This window comes from Balearica regulorum, chromosome 2 (assembly GCF_011004875.1).
Source record: "Balearica regulorum gibbericeps isolate bBalReg1 chromosome 2, bBalReg1.pri, whole genome shotgun sequence".
NCBI classification, from domain to species: Eukaryota; Metazoa; Chordata; class Aves; order Gruiformes; family Gruidae; genus Balearica; species Balearica regulorum.
In genome coordinates this window covers 68,396,210-68,417,802 of record NC_046185.1, presented here as the reverse complement: position 1 = coordinate 68,417,802, position 21,593 = coordinate 68,396,210, and the positions used below count along the sequence as shown (strand labels likewise).

The 21,593-nt window shown below is 39.6% G+C and overlaps 1 protein-coding gene across 1 annotated transcript in view; it reads left to right on the top strand.

The window, feature by feature from the left end:
• GABBR2 (gamma-aminobutyric acid type B receptor subunit 2) overlaps window positions 1-21,593 on the top strand; it is a 489,338-nt gene that overhangs the window by 92,459 nt on the left and 375,286 nt on the right. The window contains exon 2 of the mRNA XM_075744642.1: window positions 12,811-12,948. Within this exon, the coding sequence (XP_075600757.1) occupies window positions 12,811-12,948 (138 nt within the window). The remainder of the gene's footprint in view (window positions 1-12,810; window positions 12,949-21,593) is intronic.

Here is a 21,593-nt window from a genome sequence, read left to right as displayed (position 1 = left end):
TATAGAGACAAAGCAGTCTCTTTTGGGGGTTACAGCTCTTAGTTCATTCTGGGTGGCAAGAAGGCAATGAGTTGAACAACAACAGAGTTCACTGTAGGTGTGTCAGAACCATACACCACGTTTAACTAAGTAAATTAGGTTACTAAGGAAGAGAAATAGGCTGACCTAATTAGGCTGAGCTGGTTTTAGCTTCTAGTATGGATTGTTTGCAGTTTCCAGACTTGCACTGAATATATTTGCTTTTAAACATCTGGGAGGTAGATCTGGGGCTGACTGCAGGTTTGATCTGTGCACTCTCTGGGCATTTCACCTGTAAGCAGCCCAGCTTTATTTCACTTTTGTTCTGTATGTACTATTTTTTTTTTTTTCTGGAGCATGAGGAGGGAACCCCCAAGGGTTGATACGTCAAGGTGAGTAATGCTCTGCTCTTGGCAAGCTTAATTAAGATTCTCTGTAGGTGCTCCAAAGGGTAAGAGTATTGGTCATTCTGCTTGCAGAAATTCCATACTATGCTGTCGAATATAAGCGTTGAGGATTTATTTGGCAGTCTGCTAGTCTGTCTTGAGCTTGCAAAGGAGCAGCTCTTTGTTAACCAGGTTGCAATTTGCAGCATGGAGGCAATATTCTGCTTGCATAGCTTTAAAGCCAGAGAAATTTTGTGTCCATGTGTGAATGTGGCAGGACCACGACTCAGACAGATCCATCATTCCATATTTTTGAAGTGGCTCCTAATCTCTACTAGTTAGTTTCCTGGAATATAAACCCCAACTAGATCAAGGTGAGCCTTTAAACAGGGAAAACTCAAGTTAAGTTGGGCAAGTTGTTAAATAAAAGTCTTGAAGAAATACCTACGATAACCCTGCCTCTAGAGTTCATGAAATTTGAAACCTTTTTAAACCTATTTCCATTCCAATATCTCCCTGTACTTCCAGGGCAGCTCCTTCTCTTTCCTTTGCCTCTGAGGCTCAACTTTGAGTTTGCCCCTTGTTGCGACTAAGCCCGTGACACCTCAGTTTCGGCGTTAGTCTGCTGGTTCCCTTTTGGAGTCTCTCTGCTGCTGTCTGCGTTCCTGCCCTATTCTGTGCTCGGGAAACGCTTGTGTGTAGGGAGAAATGGATAATGCACCATTGTGGCGCAATGACGTCATGCATGGTGAGTGACACAGTTTGTCACAGTGGGTTTGAACCAGGAGCACATTCAGTCTCTCAGGTGCTGCAGATCAATTTCCTGCAATTTTTTTTTTTTTTTTTTTTTAATTTAAAAAGCCTTTCTTTTTCAAAATGTTTCCAGAAATGGTAAGCTGTTTGGACTGTGTAGTTCTCCTGTGAATAACAGAACTTATTGTGACAACTTGCACTGCATGAAATATGGTGGCCAATGGGGTAAGGAGAACGTTTTAGAGCACTGTAGCCATTGCAGGCATACTCTACCTACTGGAGAAATCCCCCGTCAGGCATAACTAAGGCAAGCCCAAGTCACCATTCCAAATTTGGGGTTCAGCCCACAGGAGGAAAAGGGTACTCTGGTCTTTGGGAAAAGGGAGCAAGGTTCCTAACTGATACTTGGATTTTGAGGGTTTTTAGAACCTGCTGACTGTGAAGCACTGCACCTGTTCGTACACTGAATGTCATGCCATCCGCGTAGTGGTTAACATAAAATTGTATTCTCTCCATACTGTCCCTTTTGCCAGATTTTAAGGGAAAAAAGAAAAAAAAAAAAAAGTTTACCTGTGCTGATATGCACTCTATCCATTTCCAGCCTGAGACCTGTACAAAATGGTGAATTATTGTAGTCTGGTGCTATTTTAATTTAAGCCAAATTAAAACATACCATGAATTTGATTTGGCTTTTATGGGCTAACTTAAGTGGTAGCTTATCCAAATGAACACACATTATTCCTCCTTAAATAAATTAGCTTAGCAAAGTTTTATTCACCACAGACAAAGTTCAACTGTTTAACATCGCAGAAAGATTTTAATTAAAAATCATAGATGTGTGTTGAAGAATATTACACCAGATTTTCTTGACATTTAGGTCAAGAAATTTTTTTTTTGCTATTCTTAATTCATAAAGCCCTTTTTAAACTATGACTTTGTCAGTTGTATTGTTCTTCTGACCTATATGTTTGTTTCCAAAATTCTTGTTGGAGAATTAAAATTAAAAAAAAAAAAAGATTAAAAAAAAGAATGTTAAACAATATTGCTTCAGAAAACGCCATGCTGGGAGCTACTTGTACCACTTGGCACTCTTCATGAAGAACATCGTCCTCTAAAGGAAAAGAGTTTAATCTTATTTTCCAAAAATACTCGATGCTTTCTGACCTTTTATTAAAATTCAAATATATTCTCAAGAATGCCACAGACATCCTTGTGATAACTTAAGAGATCTCATGTTTTCCAGTAATCGACTTTCAGAAGCTATAAGAACAATTCTGAAGGGCCTCAGAGTCATCTGCGCCTCTTGTCATCCCCGGTGAATGTTTGTTTAGAAATTTCTGCAGTTGTGTGCACTGGGAGACAGGCCCTGATGCTGTATGACTGAGGCACATACCGGAGACTGACTTTCAACGTGACACTCTTAAACAGAAGGATACTGAAGAGCTCTCTTTCTATATCTTCTCACACTCAAAATAGTGTCTTATTTTAATTTCACGTCAGAAAAGTATCAAGAAAGATTTCTTTATATTTTTTCGCCCTTACAAAACTAGAGTCTTTCTCAGGAGCGAGTAGGCCATGGGAAGGAAAGAATTCATATAACAGACTTCCCCCACAACTGATTCTTGCTGATTGCTGAGGGCCAAGAGATTATTTTTTATTATTATTTATTTTTTCCCCAAAATATAATTGCACTGCTATCTCAGTTTCAGTTGCAGCTTATTACTCGAGAATGGGATGCTGGGCATACTATGATGTATTTTGCTGTTACTTCAAATGTTTTGTGCTAGTACACTTCCATTTTCTTCCACATACAAGATCTTCCTGTTGGTTATTTATAAATTTGGATTTTCCCCTTCTATATTCTCTTCTCTTATTTCAGTCCCTCCTTTTATTTGCTGCAGTGTGCATAGCTGCTGTTAAAAGGAGTTTCACCGTTTTGAGTACACAACAATTTTCAGTGTACTGAAAAGAAGTCAACATTTCAGCGATGGTGACCCTTCCATGCGTTAGGTGATTTTTTTTTTTTTTTGTTTCTCCCAAAATGACCTCCTATTAAAACCAAGTCCGTAGTCAACTGTAGACATAAGAAAAGGAGAACACTGTTAAAACTCAAATTGTAAAGGCAGTTTCAGAAAATGTATTTTACTGAACATAGAATGAAGTACTTCTGTATTAAGTTTTGATTTATTACTTTTGATTGTTCATGCTGAAAGTCATATCTTACGAGCACTGCAAACTCTAGATCTGGAAAAGAAAACAAAATATCGTATTTAAATGTGATCACACACGTCTTTTTACTTTTGTGATTTCTTCCCTATATTATTGTGTTGGTTTCGCGTGGCAAGGTTTTGGTAGCGGGGGGGCTACAGGGGTGGCTTCTGTGAGAAGCTGCTAGAAGCTTCCCCTGTGTCTCACAGAGCCAATGCCAGCCGGCTCCAAGATGGACCCGCCGCTGGCCAAGGCCAAGCCAATCAGTGCCTCTGTGATAACATATTTAAGAAGAGAAAAAAACAGTTAGAGAGCGCTTTTGCAGCCAGAGAGAGGAGTGAGAAGATGTAAGAACATCTGCAGACACCAAGGTCAGTGCAGAAGGAGGGGCAGGAGGTGCTCCAGGCACCGGAGCAAGATTCCCCTGCAGCCCGTGGTGAAGACCATGGTGAGGCAGGCTGTCCCCCTGCAGCCCATGGAGGAAGGATGAGGGGGTGTAGAGATTCCACCTGCAGCCCATGGAGGACCCCACGCTGGAGCAGGTGGAGGCACCTGAAGGAGGCTGTGAGCCCGTGGGAAGCCCACGCTGGAGCAAGCTCCTGGCAGGACCTGTGGATCCGTGGAGAGGGGAGCCCACACCCTGAGCAGGTTTGCTGGCAGGACTTGTGACCCCGTGGGGGACCCACGCTGGAGCAGTTTGCTCCTAAAGGTCTGCACCTCATGGAGGAGACTCATGTTGGAGAAGGTCGTGAAGGACTGTCTCCCGTGAGAGGGACCCCACGCTGGAGCAGGGGAAAGATGAGAGGAGTCCTCCCCCTGAGGATGAAGCAGCAGCAGAAACACCGGGTGATGAACTGACCGTAACCCCCATTCCCCATCCCCCTGTGCCGCTGGGGGGGGTGGAGGTTGAAGCCGGGAGTGAAGTTGAGCCCAGGAAGATGGGAGGGGTGGGGGGAGGTGTTTTAAGATTTGGTTTTATTTCTCATTCCTCTACTCTGTTTTGCTTGGTAATAAATTAGATGAATTCCCTCTCTAAGTTCAGTCTGTTTTGCTCGTGATGATAATTAGTGAATGATCTCTCCCTGTCCTTATCTCGACCCACAAGCTTTTAGTTATACCTTTTCTCCCCTGTCTAATGAAAGAGGGGAGTGATAGAGCGGCTCTGGTGGGCACCTGGCCCCCAGCCAGGGTCAACCCACCACAATTCTAAAAAGCACAGGGAATGGAATGAAAGGAAATCTAACTGAAATATTCCAACAGAGTGTGACTAGATCTAGTATGTTCTATGAAAACATAGGCTATTTATGGTAGCGTAATAAATGGTAAAGAATGAAGGGAAGAGAAAGAAAGATGAGGCAAGTACAAAATCGAATAATTGACATTAGCGACTCTGTGTTGAGCCTGCCAAAATTATCTCCCTTAGCTCTTCATTTTGTACTTGAGCTGCAACTGGCAAATGGCTTGTACGTCTACTACAGCACATGTCTTTCTCTCAAAATGAGAGGCAACAAAATAGTAAGTAGTTTGCATCAATAAATTTAAGTGATAATGATCTTGGGGCTCAAGTGTCTGAAACAATTAGCACCTTTTGAGGTTACTTAAATGCGAAAACACAACTCATTTCCTAGGGGAATTTAAAAAAGCCTTTTGATACAAATAAAGAACGGAGAATTTCCTCATTTGTTGAATAATTAAAATTAATTCTTTGTTTTGTTAGAAATCATTGTAATGTTGAACTTATTTGGTAAACATTGGAAAAGCTGGAGAAAACTGAGCCAGTTTATTCTCAACAACAGGACATGCTATTTGTTTTCTAAATATCTTTGAATATATTATTTTTCCTACACTATTTCTCTGGACTTTTGTGCTTTTCCGTAATTCCACTTATTTCCATAAAACATAATAGCACTGGAGCAGCATAGATTACGTAGGGAGGAAGAAGCAGAAGTGAGCAAGGCATTGGCATCCCTGTTACTACTGAACGTACCAAAATATCCGATAAGTGTTTGAGCTCTGGGATGTTGGAGAAGATAATACAGTACTAAGACATAGTTTTGCTTTTTTATATATTTGTGCTATAAAACTGTGAATGTGCATGTCCACATGCAGCTTTAATTCTAATTCAGGATGACATTGTGTATGTGAGTATTCATCCATTTTAATCAATGCTGCTAATTAGAAAACATATCTATAAAACTGTCTTGTGTAATATTGCTGGATTAATGCAGAAGTGAATGAGTTAAAATGGACTGGATGATGTGGGTGAGCAAATGAAGTGCGGGTGTTGTAAAATGCCTTCTGGCCCAGGAATATTTGAATCGACACCAATTTGATTCTGGTTTGGGTGATGATGGGTCCAGCTGCAGAATAATCCAGCAGAACTCAATAACTTACACTGTGGGATCGGAGTAATTGCTCATATTGCACAATAAGATCTCTCTAAGGCCCAAAATGTTAGCTTTCCATTAGCGATTCAGAATGAGATGTTAATGTTTTGAATTCATGTTTACCATCTTACAGAAGTCCTGGCCAGTGTTACCTGAATTATGAATTTCATTGCTGTGCAGCCCTAGGACAACTTCTGCATTTCATCAGTGGTACAGCCAGAAAACAGGATGCGGTAGACCCTATATAAAATTACTCAGGTGCATGTCCTCCACAGGCTGCAGGTGGATATCTGCTCCACCAGGGACCTCCATGGGCTGCAGGGGGACAGCCTGCCTCACCATGGTCTTCTCCACGGGCTGCTGCAGGGGAATCTCTGCTTTGGCACCTGGAGTACCTCCTGCACCTCCTTCTGCACTGACCTGGGTGTCTGCAGGGCTGTTTCACATTTTTCTCGTTACACTTTCACAGCTGCCGTGCAGTGATTTTTACCCTTTCTTAAGTGTGTTATCACAGAGGTGCCACCAGCGTCACTGATGGGCTCAGCTTTGGGCAGTGGCCAGTCCCTTTTGGTGCTGGCTGGAACTGGCTCTGTTGGAGATGGGGGCAGCTCCTGGTGCCTTCTCACAGAAGCCACCCCCTGCAGCCCCCCTTGCCAGCAAAACCTTGCCATGCAAACACAATACAGAATCATACAGGTCTTCATATTGCAAATATGCAAAATGTTTCTTGATGACCTTCTGAATGTCTCCCTCTGTAGCAGTTACACATCAAGCAAAGGCTTAAACTTTTTTGAAGACAGACTTCCAAGCTGAATGAGACTTTACTGTGAAAAGAAGTTGTCAATTTGATCACTGCTATTACTGCATAGTTAATCATGGTGGAAGCTTAGGCAGAGCCAATTTTGATTACATAGGATTTATCTACTTGCTACACTCCAAATCCATTTCATATTGCAGTTCTTGTATTGTCCTCCTCCAGTGTAAATGTTATATACTAAGAGAAATAGTAACAAGGCAGAAAATAGAAGTCAGATAAATTAAAAAAGGATAAATGAAAAAAAAAATTGAGAAAGTACATATACTCCTCTTATAAGGAGAGAAAGGAAATTTTTGTTTATCTTGCTGGATGGACTCTGTTCCCAAATAGTGAACTGGAAAAAGAAAATGACATTGAGCAAGCCGCTGAGCCTTCACAAGGTGTTTAGACAGCTTTTTAGGAAATGAGGTGACAGAAAAATGAGTGGTCACCCTTGCTGTGGAGTCAGTGACTTACCAAGAGGCAGGTGGCACCTGAGACAGAATATAAGCTGTGAAATGGGATGCCAAGCACCACTGCCTTAGTCATAGCACTCTCTGAGCTATTCCCTGTATAGCAGCCAGGATCAGATAAAGACGTTTCTAGGTAAAATCTCAAAATATGTCAAGAGGTGTCAAGGTGAGAGGGTTAATTTACTGGGAAATATTTCACTGAATAGATTAAGCCCTCCTCTGCTGTGTCTACTTGTTCTAAACCGAAATGAAATCTGATTGTTCGTAGTTAAAAGACGACAGAGAAATCATATGCAGAAGAGCTCACAGTTTGGGTTGAGTTAACTTCAGTTTCAAGATACGGAAGTAGTTGTTGGAGGGGGTTGCTTTTGGTTTTGTTTTTCAAATGCAGAACACAGGAATGGCTACAGTGGTTCAGACCAGGACTTGGTGCAAATACTCATAATTGTCCTGGAACAGATGATTGACAGGACAGGGCGAGCTGTTTACTTTCCCAGAACACCGTCCTAGCCACCAGTGATCTGTGATTCAGGAGTTTCCTAAGAAAATCACTGTGTCTCTGTTAAGAAGTTTTGGATTGTTTTTTGATCAATGAACTAGTCCAATTTCTTCTCATGTATTTGTGAACTTTTAACATTCATAACACCCCTGGTAAGATGTTTCACGCCTACTTTGCATGGTGTGAAGAAGTTTAGAACAAATCAAAGGAAGTGCTTTTTCTTTCAATGGATAATTACATTGTTACTGGATGTTGTGGTTGTCAAAGTGGTGGTTCCAAGACCAGTCGTACAAATTCACGGAAAGAAAATCCAACTGCAGTGATTAAATGCAAAAAATATTATTGCTGGCTTTGAAAGTACCTAAGTTGCAGATATTTGAAAACAGAGAGGATAGCTCAGGAGAAGCATGCTTGCCCATAAACCCGGGCACAGGGTGTTAACCTGATTGATCTTTGTGTAGCTCAGAGCAGCTGTCCATATGTTCTTCACTGAATTGGAATTGTCTGTATTGCTTGGTAACTTTAAAAAAACCCAAATGAATGAAAATAAATAAAAATAATTTTGGTGTTTCTCATCTCTTAGCTCCTTTCATGCTGATAGTCTAACGTGGAGTAAATTCCTGAGCAAGATTTTGTAGATAGGAATAAGGCTTTGTACCTCTGTTCTCTCTGTTCAAGGAAATCTCATCAGATATTTATGAGCATTTGCTTCTCTTTCCGATGATATTCAGTGCAGAGTGCTGCTGAAAGCTCTCAGATCACTTGAAAAATTTTGATATTTCATTATGCAGATGACAGCTGTTGCTTATTCCCTCTTATCATAAAAGATCTCTAACCTCAGTAGTCAGTAGCTCAATAGATACCCAAATTGTTCCTGAGGTTTACTTTTACTCAGAGGGGTAAGAGTTATGCCAGAATATAGCTAACTGGGAAATAGCTGGGTATAGCTATCCAACAGCTAGAAATCTAAATATAATCACACATCTGACCAGTGCATCAGTTCACAGTTGTTCTCATTGCTATGTGACTCTAACAAAATCAGTTAAATTACAAATATCTGATCTTCTGCTAGTCCTGTAATTACTCAACCCTGTCAATATTACAGGAGTCGGCAAAGCTTTACGTATCAGACCCATATGAATTTCCATTCTATGCGCTAAGAATTTGCACTGTGTTATGCTTATGGCCCTGAGGGTTTGGGTACGCACCCCGCTATCTCTCTCGCTGTCTGCCAGACAGCCTTCCTGGCAGCCAGCAACCCTCACGAGTCAGTTCTGCTGCTTCTCCCAACTGCAGCGATGCCCGTCCTTCACGTGGGACATCCTTCCTCTCGGCTGCGGAGGGCCTTGGTATTCAGCTGCTGCGCTGGTCTCTCCAGAAGGGTTTCTTGTCCTTCTGCAGTACATTTCTCCATGTGCATTCAGATCCCTTTCTCGGTGGAGGATGGTAGTTTTTATTTGCCAGCCTCTCCCTTGAAGAGAGTTCAGAAAGGTTAACACTTCAATCCCCAAACTCATTCGACTCCTCTCCTATGCAGCGGTTCATCTAGCTATTTTTCTTAATTAAAATAAGTGGTTCTGTTTCCTTGGAAATGGAAACTGTGCCTTCGTCAGGTGCCACCTGTAATATTTATCAATCTTTGTTGCAGTGAGAGGTAGGACCCTTCACAGACCTTTGCTTGGTGATTTGCTGGAATTTCTCCTTGTGAATTGTCCATATAAACTGTATCAAGCCAGTGTGTTAAGAGATACATTTAATGTAATTATTTCATTAATATGTATGTTTGCTATTTATATGTGACTTATTACTGGCTTTTGGCTGAGACTAAGCACAACAATTAATGTGTTTGGGATGAGTGGTTCTCAGCCCCTTCCTCTGAAGAAAACTGTAGCACGTACCAAATCACATGTATTTAAAATTCCAGTTATGGTAAGGCTACATTTCTCCGGTGAAAGGTATTGCGACCATCCTCAGTGTTTCAATGTGCAGTCAAGATCAGCAGCACAGCCATCTGTTTTCATACATAAGTCGAAAGTGAGCTAGCTGCAGTTCAGCTCAACAAAATAGAGATATTGGTAACAGTTGAAGTGAAAGAGCAAAAGTATCTAGCAAAACCAGTGTTGGCCCCTTTGGGTGACATTTTTCATCATTTAAGTTTGTGACTTTTTATGAGGGATTCTTTCCCCTTCGTTGCTGTTAGTCATGCTTTAACTAATAAGCCAGTCAGCTTCTTGTCATCCACACGTGGCCAGGACTTTGTCGTCTACTTTTTAATGTGGATTTTGGTTCTTACGCAGTCTCTTGTTCTACTGTAATTAGATTGCTGCACAGCATTGCTCCTGGACCTATTTGTACTTACTTGGCGACAACAATTCAAGAACTCATTTGGTTGTTATATGGTGGGAATTTCAGTGGGGTCTGTGCTTGTCTTTCAACAACGCTGCCCACGTCTAGGATTATGTGTGAGGGTTTGCCAACAGGAGATCAGGAGCAGGAATGGTGGCCTTCTGGGATCTCTGAAAAAGTCATGTTGTTAAAACGGCTTCAGAACTTGCTAAGGATACGTTCCTCAGACTAGAAGCAGGAAGAAACCTCTTCTAACTGCTTGTCTGTCTGGCTTGGTAGGGCTATTATTTTTATGCAAATGTTTATTTTTTAATGTTTGTGACAGACTGTTCTGTTGCTTGCAGGGAAGCATGTTATATACCGTGTATGTTGTGAAATGTGATGTTAAACAAATGTGAAAGTCTGCTTTCTCCCATCTTTCTCATTTTTCCTTTCGTTTCTGTCCAGTCATGGTCAGCCACAGAATTAAGTTCTTTTTCTTTATCTCTGAGACATACTTTGGACTATTTTGACAGTTTTGCTCAAGGAGCAGACTCAGTCCTATAATTATTTGTGGTGGCCTAAAAGAGAGTGAGCTGAGACTGGTCAGGAAGAAAGTACGAAGATGAAAACGCGGTAGGCTTTTAACTGAATCGTATTGAAGAGAAGCCCACAAGTTATTTTACATACTTTGAATTGATCAGCAATGTATCTCGGCAGTGTGAACCTTTCACTTTGGGAGAGATGAATAAAACTTTCAGCGTGTCTTCACAGGAGATTGCTGTGTGATTGAAAAAGTGTTGTTTTCATGTAAGTATCTTTATAAACATGAAAAGAACAAATCAATAAGAAAGAAAAAGCCTTATCATAATAGCAATTCTGAACCTCCCAAAAAATCGACTTACCCGGATCCTTAACTGCATAAAGTTACTTTAGTGCAGTGAGAAACCATTTATAGGCAAATAATAGTTAAATGATGCATCAGGTTTTTGATGTAAGGGTGAATTTTAGTATGGATTTACTTCAGAGAGCAGACCATACATCTTTATCATTTAGAATATAGAATTTAATTCGCCATAACTTTTTATGTACGTAGTGTTTCATGGGCTACAGCTTCTGACTTATTTCACTATTAAAATCTGCTGTATTTCATATGCGACTTGTATTCTTCTTAAACTGTTATTCAGTGATCCATTGAAAACGCATTACATAATGCAAAAAATTAAATAATTATATTATCTGGTTTTAAGTTGGTATGAAAACCAATTCAACAACCTCTGTTGCTGCAGCTTGAAATGGTGAAGTGGGTGAAGGCAAAGACTTGGCTAAATGTCAGTTAAGTTTGGATACTGAAAGCTCTAGTGTCCTTGGCTGCTTAGAAAAGTAAAGTAGCTGAGCCTTCTAGTTGTGCTTGGAATAAACTGATCTTTAGGGGCTGGAGGAGTAAGACTGGAGGATGCTGCTTGTACCAGCAATCACAATCTTAATTCCTCTAGAATGTAAGCTTGCCACTAATCCATCAAACTGACAAGGGAGCCTCTGCCATACTGTTTTGGGGGGTTTTTTTGGTTTTGGTTTGTTTTGGTTTTTTTTTTTCCTTTGTAATAAGGAAAATGTGCTATGTTATGCAATTTAAAAAAGTCTATGGAGTAAAAATCTGTATCAGTTTGAATAACTGGGACCAATAACTCTATTCTTGCAGATAGAATGCAAATAGAATAATTTTTCTTTTAGCATATTGATTCAGTAAGAAGATTAACGTAAGCTTGCAAACTTCTTAGTCAAAATCTTTATTCTCTTAACAGAATGCAATACAATTATTACTTGGATGCAGATAGTAAACGAACTGTTTTATTGAATTGTCATAATGAAATATTGGAGGCTGGTGTTATGATTGTTCTTCTAAAGACTATATTTGAGGAAGACTTTGTAGAGCAGGCAAAAGAGGGTAGAAAATTTTGTTTCAAAAAGAGAGATAAAGAAGCAGCTGCTACTGGAGCAGTGGCAGCTACCGCTGTAGCCTGCTGGAACGCCTGACTTCCAGTAGAGTTTGGAATCAAATTCTTAACTTCAGGTATATGTTTTATTAATACTCTGCTGCAAGCTCAGGAATTAAGCCATGACTACAGAAGTTATGATGAATGATTGTTACTACTCCATTCAAGGATTGATATTCATATCTTTTGGAGTACTGATTAGCATTGCCCTTTGTTTCTTGGTTTTCAGTCCTGGTCTCAGTTTATGGTAAAATTCTTTACATCTGAAATAATGACCAAACTAATTATCAGAGAAGCCCAGAATAAGTCAGGTTGGAAGAGGCCTCAGAAGGTCATTTACTCCCGTCTTCTGCTATGAATGCAGGCCAATTAATTCTTAACACTTTAAAAGAATATTCTTTTCATAATTTTTGAAGACCGTGTTGTCCTTCTAAGTAACAGACTCTCTACTATATATTTTTGCACAGAATACTGAGGTTGGACCTTAAGGAGAGGTTACTTAAGAGTCTTCATTAGAGACAGAACTTTCTTTACAGAGACCATGAGTAGTGCCAAACTTTCCTCCAGCTATGGAAGTTCTGCTGACGTCTGGTGTTAGATTCTGCATTTTGCTTTGGGAAACAGTAGCTCTGAACATAGAAAAGATTTCAGTCAACTATTTTTGTGGCGGCTTTTTTATTCTTTGTCAAATGATGGTGTCAAAATTCAGATGTTGCAGCTGTGGCTTGGAAGGAAAACATAAGGGGTTTTGAATGATGTAAGGAGGGGTTTTCCTGTTCTTTTACTACAGTATCTTGGGGTCCAGAATAGAATGCTCCAATTTTTCATTTTTGGGTCTTAAGATGATGTATATCGTACAACTTTCACATCAGTACAACCCTTGATTTTTTTCCCCTGCTCTGTAGTTTATTTCTTAGTTAATTATGTTATTTGTGATGTTGAATATCACCTCTTCTTTTTTTTTCCAGTGTGACAATGCAAAAGGACTCAAAGCCTTCTATGATGCAATAAAATACGGACCTAATCATTTGATGGTTTTTGGGGGCGTATGTGCAACAGTTACTTCTATCATTGCTGAATCTCTAAAGGGATGGAATTTGGTTCAGGTAAGGCATGGAATGAAATATGTTCAAATACTGATTATCTTATGTTTCTGTTTTGGTTTTTGTTTAATTTAGAAACTTAATATTTGATGCTTTTCAACCTTAATTAGTATATCTACGTTTTGAAGGTCATTGAAGTTATGTATAAAGAACAGCTACTTCTATATAGTACTAGATTTTAAGGCTTGACGTTGTGCTTAAAACACTTGTGAGTATGAGGCAGCAGTCATGTGTCTCAGTAGATTAATTAAATAAAATGTATTTAATGTATCTCAAAAAGCAACCTAAGTGAAATGGAGTTCAGTCATGGTAGGTGAGCAAATCTAGGACTTATCCAAAGTTAGAGGAAACAACTCGTCAGGCTTTAAATTATGGCACACAGGGGAGCCTTTACTCAGTCTCTACTCAGTCATAATGCAACAATTCCTATTGACTTTAAAAGTGTTGGAAGTGCGTAAATTCTAAGTAGTAACTGGGCACATATCTCAGAATTTGACTGACAAAGCACATTTATTCCCAGCTGTTCTTCTTTCTGACTTTCTCAAAGGTTTGTGGAAAGGTTCCCTCTGCTGAGGAATCAGAATTTATTAATACTAATCTTTAAAATGCAGGTGATAACAGCATGATTTTCTTAATTTCTTCAGTCATCTGTCCAGCGCTGATCTCTGCTGGTCACCAAAACGAATAGTGATGTGTGAACAGTGATGGCTGTTCATGGAAGGTAGCCGGCCAGTTTTGCTTTTCAGCTGTGGAAATGCCCTGGTTTCCTACTCAATATTCATATTACCCAAAGACAAGTTTGTATCACTTTTATTAAAATAAAGAAAATGTTCTATAGCAAAACAATAAAATAATAATATATAACAATTACCTGAGGATTGAGTTACAAACAGACTCCTCTTTTCCACCTGGAATACTCACTGAGATTAGTGCAGAATGAACAAATGAGGCATAATTAAGTTTGTGAAGATGATGATGATCAGAGTGCAAATGGGAAAATCTTAGGAGGATAATTAAAGTAGCTTGTTAACTGTGTTTGCAATGCTTGTCATATCAGATCTTTTTTTTCTTATGCTTCAGGATTTTTCCTTATGTGAAAAACATCAGTTCTACTATGGAAACTAAATAATAGTGTATCTCTGGGGAGAACAGAGAAAGCAACACAAAGCTTGAAACTATCATTTAATGCTCTCTCTTGTATAGTCCATGGCCTATAATGAAGTATGTGGCTCGAGCTCTGTTTTTTTGGAATTTGTCACATGGAAATTCCAGCTGATGTAGGATGTTTTAAGAAGTTGGATTTCATTGTGCTAAATCCTTTTCATTTGCAGTCAATTCCTGCCTGCTAAGGTCTGAAAATCAATTTGTTAATGCAGTTGCTCAGTCAATAAGTAAGGGCAATTAGAAAGCTTCTATTTGCTTTTAAATGCTTGAATTTGTCAATGTATGTGTTAACTTATATAATGATATGAAGTGTTGCTACAAGACAGCATCTATTTTTTTGTATTTAACAACTAGAGCTGTGACCAAGTCTTAAACATTATTAATGATATCAGTACATCAAGGGATTCTCTGCTGCTTGGGCTTAGTATCCTGCAGGCACTAGATAAATCCTCACATGGCATAACTCCATTTCATGTCAGGTTTTTATGTATTGATTGACTGAATGATGAAAGAACACATGACAGCATGGCTGGGAAGTGTAGCGAGGTTTAGTGGATGGTATAGGAGGAATGGAAACAGTCTAAATACAGTTTGTGAAAGTGTTATGTCATACGGTGACAGCAATGCGCTGCAAATTGGCAGACGTAGCATGTATAAGATAGTGGGGAAGTAGACTACAAATCCTTCCACTCCTCTGGATTCACTGTCATAAACATCTTTGATTAAAAGCATAACTTGAGTAGAAGGCATAGATTGAAATCTGTACTTCTCGAAAGTGGAGCAATAATATTCAGCCTGATAAAATACAAGACTGTCCTTCCTCAAAACTTGAAATTTCACCTCAGGGAATCACAGCAAACTCAACATAAATAGTTATATGAATTTGTGATCATGATGAAGTCATTTTATGTTGCAATCAAGAAGAGAGAAAACAGCATATAGACAAAAACTAACCAGACATTGCATTATTGAATAGAGGATATGCATTTGGATGTCTGGCTCCATCATTTTTTTTTTTCCCTGTGCAGGCAGTCATGAAAATAGAGCTTTTAACCCTAGCAGGAATATTCGATTTGATTTGCACAGGTGTTATGTGGTTGAGCGAAGTGATGACTGTCTTCCATGCAAGAGAAATGCAGGATGATACTGATAGTACTGGGAGGAACAGGGGACAAAAGAAAGATTAATGGAATATAACAACTGAAAAATTACTTTTCTTAGCAAATACAGCATGAGGTTGACTGCCTGCAAAACTTTTCTGAAAGCCTTTTAGCCCTGAATTCCAAGTTCAGTATGACTGCTTTTCCTCTGTTTGGGGGAATTTTTCTTTTCTGCCTCTTCCCCATTCTCTCCAGTAGAAAGCCTCCAAAACCACACAACACAGCAAAAGGCAAAGAGTACAAATGTGCTGGAAATCGTTATGTTGCATTTGCTACTCAGACAATGTTATAGTAGTGATGGGGGCGGGGGGGGGGGGGGGGGGGGGGGTGGATAAATTTTTCCAAGACAGCTTCAGTCTCTACTCTCCTTACTGTACGCTGTTGATACTAACACTGTCTTTTTGACTTTTACTTCACTGGTTAATTCAGTTCACTGATGACCTGCAACTCTGTGAAACAGGGAAAACTATCAGAGCTTGAGAAGAGTCTCGCTCTGAAGGTGACTTGCCTTATTTCTGTGCCATACCTAGACAGAGGCTACTTTTCCTTCTCCATCTTGACAAATTTTGATTCACTTATGATCAGCAACAGAATGGGAGATTCTGTTCTCAATTGGCTGCCTTCAAACTGCTCGCTGATTTAATTATTTCTTACTGTAACAAAACTAATGTTTTAATGGAGCATTTTGTATCTGTGGAAAGAGCAAGTTGGTTTAGCCTGCAAACTTTTATGTCATCTGTAAGGACTTTCACAAGGTATATTAGGTGACACAACCTGCCAACTCTCTTCTGAACACCCATTCTCAGTAGGACAGATGCAGACTCCCATTCCTTACCTTCTCAAATGAAAAGCTTCCCTGTGAGTAATCTCTGTGTGCCAGTAGCCCTCACTTTGCTGGGTGACAGTCTGAGCATGGGCTGGAGGCTGTACATGTGGCTCTGGTCTCTAGTCTGTGGTGCGGGATCCGTTCGAACCTTTAGTGTTTTGGTTAAAAAATTTGGTTAAATAATACTCTGTGCCTTCTGCCAGTGGGTCATAAAGGCGTGAAGGTATAATACTGGGCAGTTGCTCTGCTGCAGGGGGAATATTTCAGTGCCAAATTCTTCCAGATTCATCCTATCCCCATTCCCTTTCCATGTGTATTCAAGGCGATTAAACGTAGTGAAGAAGACTTGTTAACAGTAACTACGATATATTGCAAAAGACCAGTTATTTTTTTATTTTGTACACTGAAGCATTCCTGCTAGTACCCAGGTAGTACGAAACAGAGGAGATTGCAATTCAATCTTTTACTTCTTCATGTGCGTTTCTTACAGTGGTGAAAGTGTCTAATTTTTATAGATTGCTGTTTCTCTTACTTTCCATCGTAATCTCTCACTTTTCCCGATTGCCTTATTAACATAGACATTTAATCAGGATGAAGATTTTGACCAAAATGGTCATCTCTCTTAATTTGTGAAACTCTTTGTCTATTTTGGAGATTTATCATTTTCTTTCATTGTGCTGTCAGAGAATGCTCTGACAGCCTGCTTCGTTTACAATTTCCTTTAACTCTGGATATAAGCCTCTGCCAGAAACAAAGTATAAATGTTAATACTTCCTTTGAATATCCTCTGTTTTCTTCATATTTTATGTAATCTAGTCGTAACTGCTGGCTTCTAGGCAGGTAACTGCTGCAAGTGATCCAGTGATCGGATCGTAATGACTTTCAAAACAGCTTGTTTTGGATTCGGCATCTCATATTGGAAAGTTTTCTAAGAAAACTATAGGTACCCTAATCATGATGTAGTACTCATTTTGTGGGCGGACTTCCAGTAAAGTTAAGTGTCCCATATTAATATAGGGCAAGTTCACATGTTAGGCAAAATTCCTTTAGTTCTCTAGCTCAATGTAGTTGAGGATTAAAGAGCCTGCCCTGAGATTTATTATCCCAAAGATCCATAGACATTCAAGATCCCATCTCTGAATTACCTAACGACTGCTGGTGTTAAAGAAAATCAATGATGTTTCCTTCTGAAACAAGCCTGATGTGATTGCGTTGTCAGTTCCTCCTAACAATATCTGACCCTTGGCCAATCCTTTAACAAAGGATTTCCCAAAGATTATTAGCTTTTATACATTTCTCTGAAAATGAGCCACTGAGGAGAGTGATCCAGATGAACGAAGGAGAGGCTGCAGCCTGAGCACAGAGAAACCTTGGAGCCAGCCATGACCTGTGGTGCTCCTTGTCCAGCTGCTGTTTATGGGAAGGAGACTGTCTGCATTGAGAAGAGACTTTAAAAAGCAGTGGAAAGACAGTTGAGAAAATGCAGAGGAGGAGTGAAGCACAGAAGGTTACGATGTAGGAGCTGGGGTTTGTGTAGAAGCTTAGGACACACGTATCTATGGGAAACCAGGCTTTATTAGCTGGCTCTGTTACTCATCAAAGTTCTTGTTAGTACAGAATTTAACAACTATATGCAAGTTATAACCACTGTTTTTAACACTTAAGTAATGCAAGTCATCACAGAGGTTTCTATACTGGCCACTAAATCAAATTTGTTCTTGTTAACATCTGAATTTTCTCTATCCTCATGCTTGTTACCCAGAGCTCTGGCATGGGCACATAAATGTTTGATAAAAAATACTTTTTTTTTTTTTTTAACATTCCTTGTCATGTTTGTTCCAGCACAGTGAGTTTGTGCTACTTTTGCCTTCACTGCACAATTTCCATGTATTATTAGTTTAAGCAGTGACAAGGGCATTTAAACTAGTCTTTGGCTAAGAAGATTAGCTACTTCTATCTATGAGATGCAGGCGGTCCCACTTGAACAGGCCTTTCTCCCACTGGAATATGACCCAATGCACCACAAAACTAGAGTCTTTGGCTTCTTGGCCCACAATTCACCATCATAATCTTTCTTTTATTTTTTTTCCTTTGCTTTCCTCCTATTTTATCTCCTGGGATTGAAGAGATTTTGTAGACTTTCTGTACTTGTGTTGTACTTTTAACAGGCAAAGTGTGTGAAGGGAAACACCTCTTGAGGTCTTGTTATGTAAGGTGCAAACCTGAGGACATTCTGGTCTTGCTGTCAGGAGTTAGCTGAGCACATAAGGAAGTTTTCTCACTTCACCGTAGGAATGCCCAGGAGCTCCTGAACAGGAAGAAAACACAGCAGGACTGACCTTCAGGCAGAATTTCATGTGAAGTTTCTCCTCATTTGAGAGAAGGTCTGGTGAATTTGGAGGGAGACAGACCTTTTAGATCTGCAAATCCTCCCCTTGATACAAGCTGCCAGCAGGAGCTCTGCTGTTATTGATGTGGCCCTCCTGAAGCTCTGTGGTTGCTGCTGGGGAAGAAAATGCATGGGGAGTTGAAACAGATCAGCAGTACCATACCTCCTAATTAGACCATGTCTCTCTGTGTGTGGATGGATGCGTACATGCACAATGTAGAGCGGACTTAGACTTGGAAAGACAGTTGTATATTCACCCTTAAACTTAGAGAAATGAATGTTGCAGTGCACCAGGGGAGGCTAGTCTAGGGCAGAAGAATCAATTTAGTAGGAAAAGTTCTTTCATAGTGATAAAAACACTGACCCTGATTCCCAGTGCATTATTTCAGTTGTACCACAGGGGAGACATGAGCATTAGATTGCAGTTAATAGGAGAAATTTGGTCAACAAAGTTTAAATTGAAAATTTCAGAAAACTTCCAGGCTGAGGTATAGTAAGAAATGCACATCCTACATTCCAAATGCACTGCTAGATTTAGTAGGACCTTCCTTTCCCTTCTTCCTTCTGCTTAAATGTATGAAATTGATGTAGTGAGATGAGTTGGCTTAACCTGGCTTTCCATCAGTTTGAAATTGGCTTCTATCCAGTATTCACTTTATTTAAATAATATGATTAGCTGTTCTCTTTCATTTGTCTTGTATTTCTGCTGTTGGAGAAAACAGCAAATTACAGTATACACTCTAGTTTTTGCCTTTGATCTAACGTCAGCAAGTTCAGTTCATTATATAAAGTGTGAAAAAAGGTATTTTAATATGGCTCTAGAGTTAGGTCAAAGTTGTTGAAGACTGAACCTGCATCTTTATTCTAACTATGATCTGCATGTTCTGACAGAAAAAAAAAAAAAAGGTCTTTTTATTATTTTTGTTGTCCTTAGCTGTTTGTCCATAATCATTCATTCACTTCTGTTTAGTGTTGGATCCATAATATGGAATGAATGAGTGATGGTCTAGGAAACAGACCCACACTGGAAAGGCAAGGGTGTCTCTTTGCTGTGCAGTATATTTTGGGTTTGGGAAAACACATTTAATTCTGAACAAATCAGATATTTCCTCTCCTCCATATACTCCTCCCTCGAATCTGAACAGTCTCTTGAAGAAAAATAAAATACATAAAAAAAAAAAAAAATCTCAAACCCATAGTGTAATGTATGAGCATTGATGTTTTTCCAAACACAGAGCCCTGTGTTTTAATGCTAGCTCAATTTATTGGTGAGGTAAGGTGTTTACAATAGCCAGCTTAATTTACTATTAGAATAAATAATGGCTGGGGTTTTTGGGTTGGTTTTTGGTTGGTTGGTTTTGGTCTTTTTCCTCTGTGTATTTTTTATCAAAGTATTCTGTCTCACCGCTTGTATTCTTTTTTTTTTTTTTTTTTTCTTCTTTCCCCTCTGTGGCTTTCACAGCCCCTCAGCGAGGATAGAAATGCCAGGTAGAATCTTACTCAGTTACCAAAAAGTTTCAGTATTGTATCTTGCAGCTATTGCTGCAGTTTCCTTCCCTGCTACAAAGGGTATCCCTTCGTGTTCCCTCAGGCTGGTTTATACTATTTGTTGCTGCTTTTTTCTGGAGGTGGTTTTGAGAAGTAGATGGGTAGCTTTGGTTTCCATCTCTTCCTTCTCTCTTCCTCCCTGTCCTGATATGTTAGACAGACTTCAGGTTTGCTTCTTTGGGAAATCACTTGTGGTTTGGCATCTTTACTATGCTGAACGAAGAGGACTGTGATATACACTGATTTCTTTTTCAGATTTGAGATTTTTTTTTCCATGGCATATTTTCTAGTACCTTGTCTGATGACTGTTTTCTGTATGGTCCAACCCACTGTACAGTAGTCCTGCTAAATTTTTTTCTAGCCCATAGCTGGTCAGTGTGTCTCCTCTTGACTTCCTCTGGAAAATGTCGCACGATTTGTGGAGATATACCTGTGTGACACTAACATCCCATTAATGATAATCTTTGATTCTATCCACAGTTCTGCCAGCCCAAAGAATCATCCTTTGATTCTTTAATCCATTGCTTTCATTACTTTGTGACCCACAAACCTGGCTCAAAGTCTCCCATTCTTAGGTGAGAGCATTATTATAGTTTCTTAGCAATTGCAGCACTGAATTTTGAGCTCCCCTTTGTGTTTTTCTCTATGCATGGCTTTACACAAATCTTGGTTTTATGTTTCTTATTTGAAAGCTAGCTCAGGGAACTCAGATGCTAATTGGTTGCCCATCTGTATATGATTTTTCTGCTTTAAAAGTTATATTGATTGAAAACTATCTCACTTCACTGAAGATATGATAACTTTGTCACTTTTTCATTGGTTCTTGGCAACAGTTATTGATTTACTCCAAAATGTTCAAATTGTAGTATTTCTGTGAACATTGAAACATTTCAAATATTCTAGAAAGTTGGTTTCAAGCTTCTTTTACCACCAGTTCCCCTTCAGTGATCCTTCTGATTTTTTTCACAATACCTGTAATTTCTGTAAGGCTGCAGTTGGTTATTTCGGTATGCTGTTTGCCAGAGTGACTGCTCTAATTTGTTTCTAAAAGGTAGTGTTGAGTGTGTTCTACAAGACCAGCTTGCTGGCCTGTTTCTCAACAGCTACCTTGGAAAGCCCTGGGATTGATTCATCTCCAGTCCCTTTGACCAGCCTGGCTTGAGTGGCCCTATATGAAGTAGCATCCTCTGCCATAGCTGTTGCTATGTCCAGGAACATACAAACCTGGCCGCAGTAAGAAGGTAAACGCAACTAAGTCAAGGCAAAATTGGTATGACAAAATTTGTTGCTTCATACTATTACTCCCACAGTCTTAAATCTTCTTCTTCTTTTCATTTTCTCTTACTTCAACGTTTTTCTTCATGTTACTGTCCTATTGTAGGGCAAGGAAAGCTTTCTCATGTGGTAAATTAACCTGCCTTCCCCTGACTGCTGTTGTGGCAGCAGTTACTTAGTTACTTTTTTGGAGGGATAGGATAATTCATAGATATTCAGCAACAGCAGCTCCTGGGCATAGATTGAAGAACAAATGCGTAACCCAAGCAGCTTCAAAAAGAAAGCA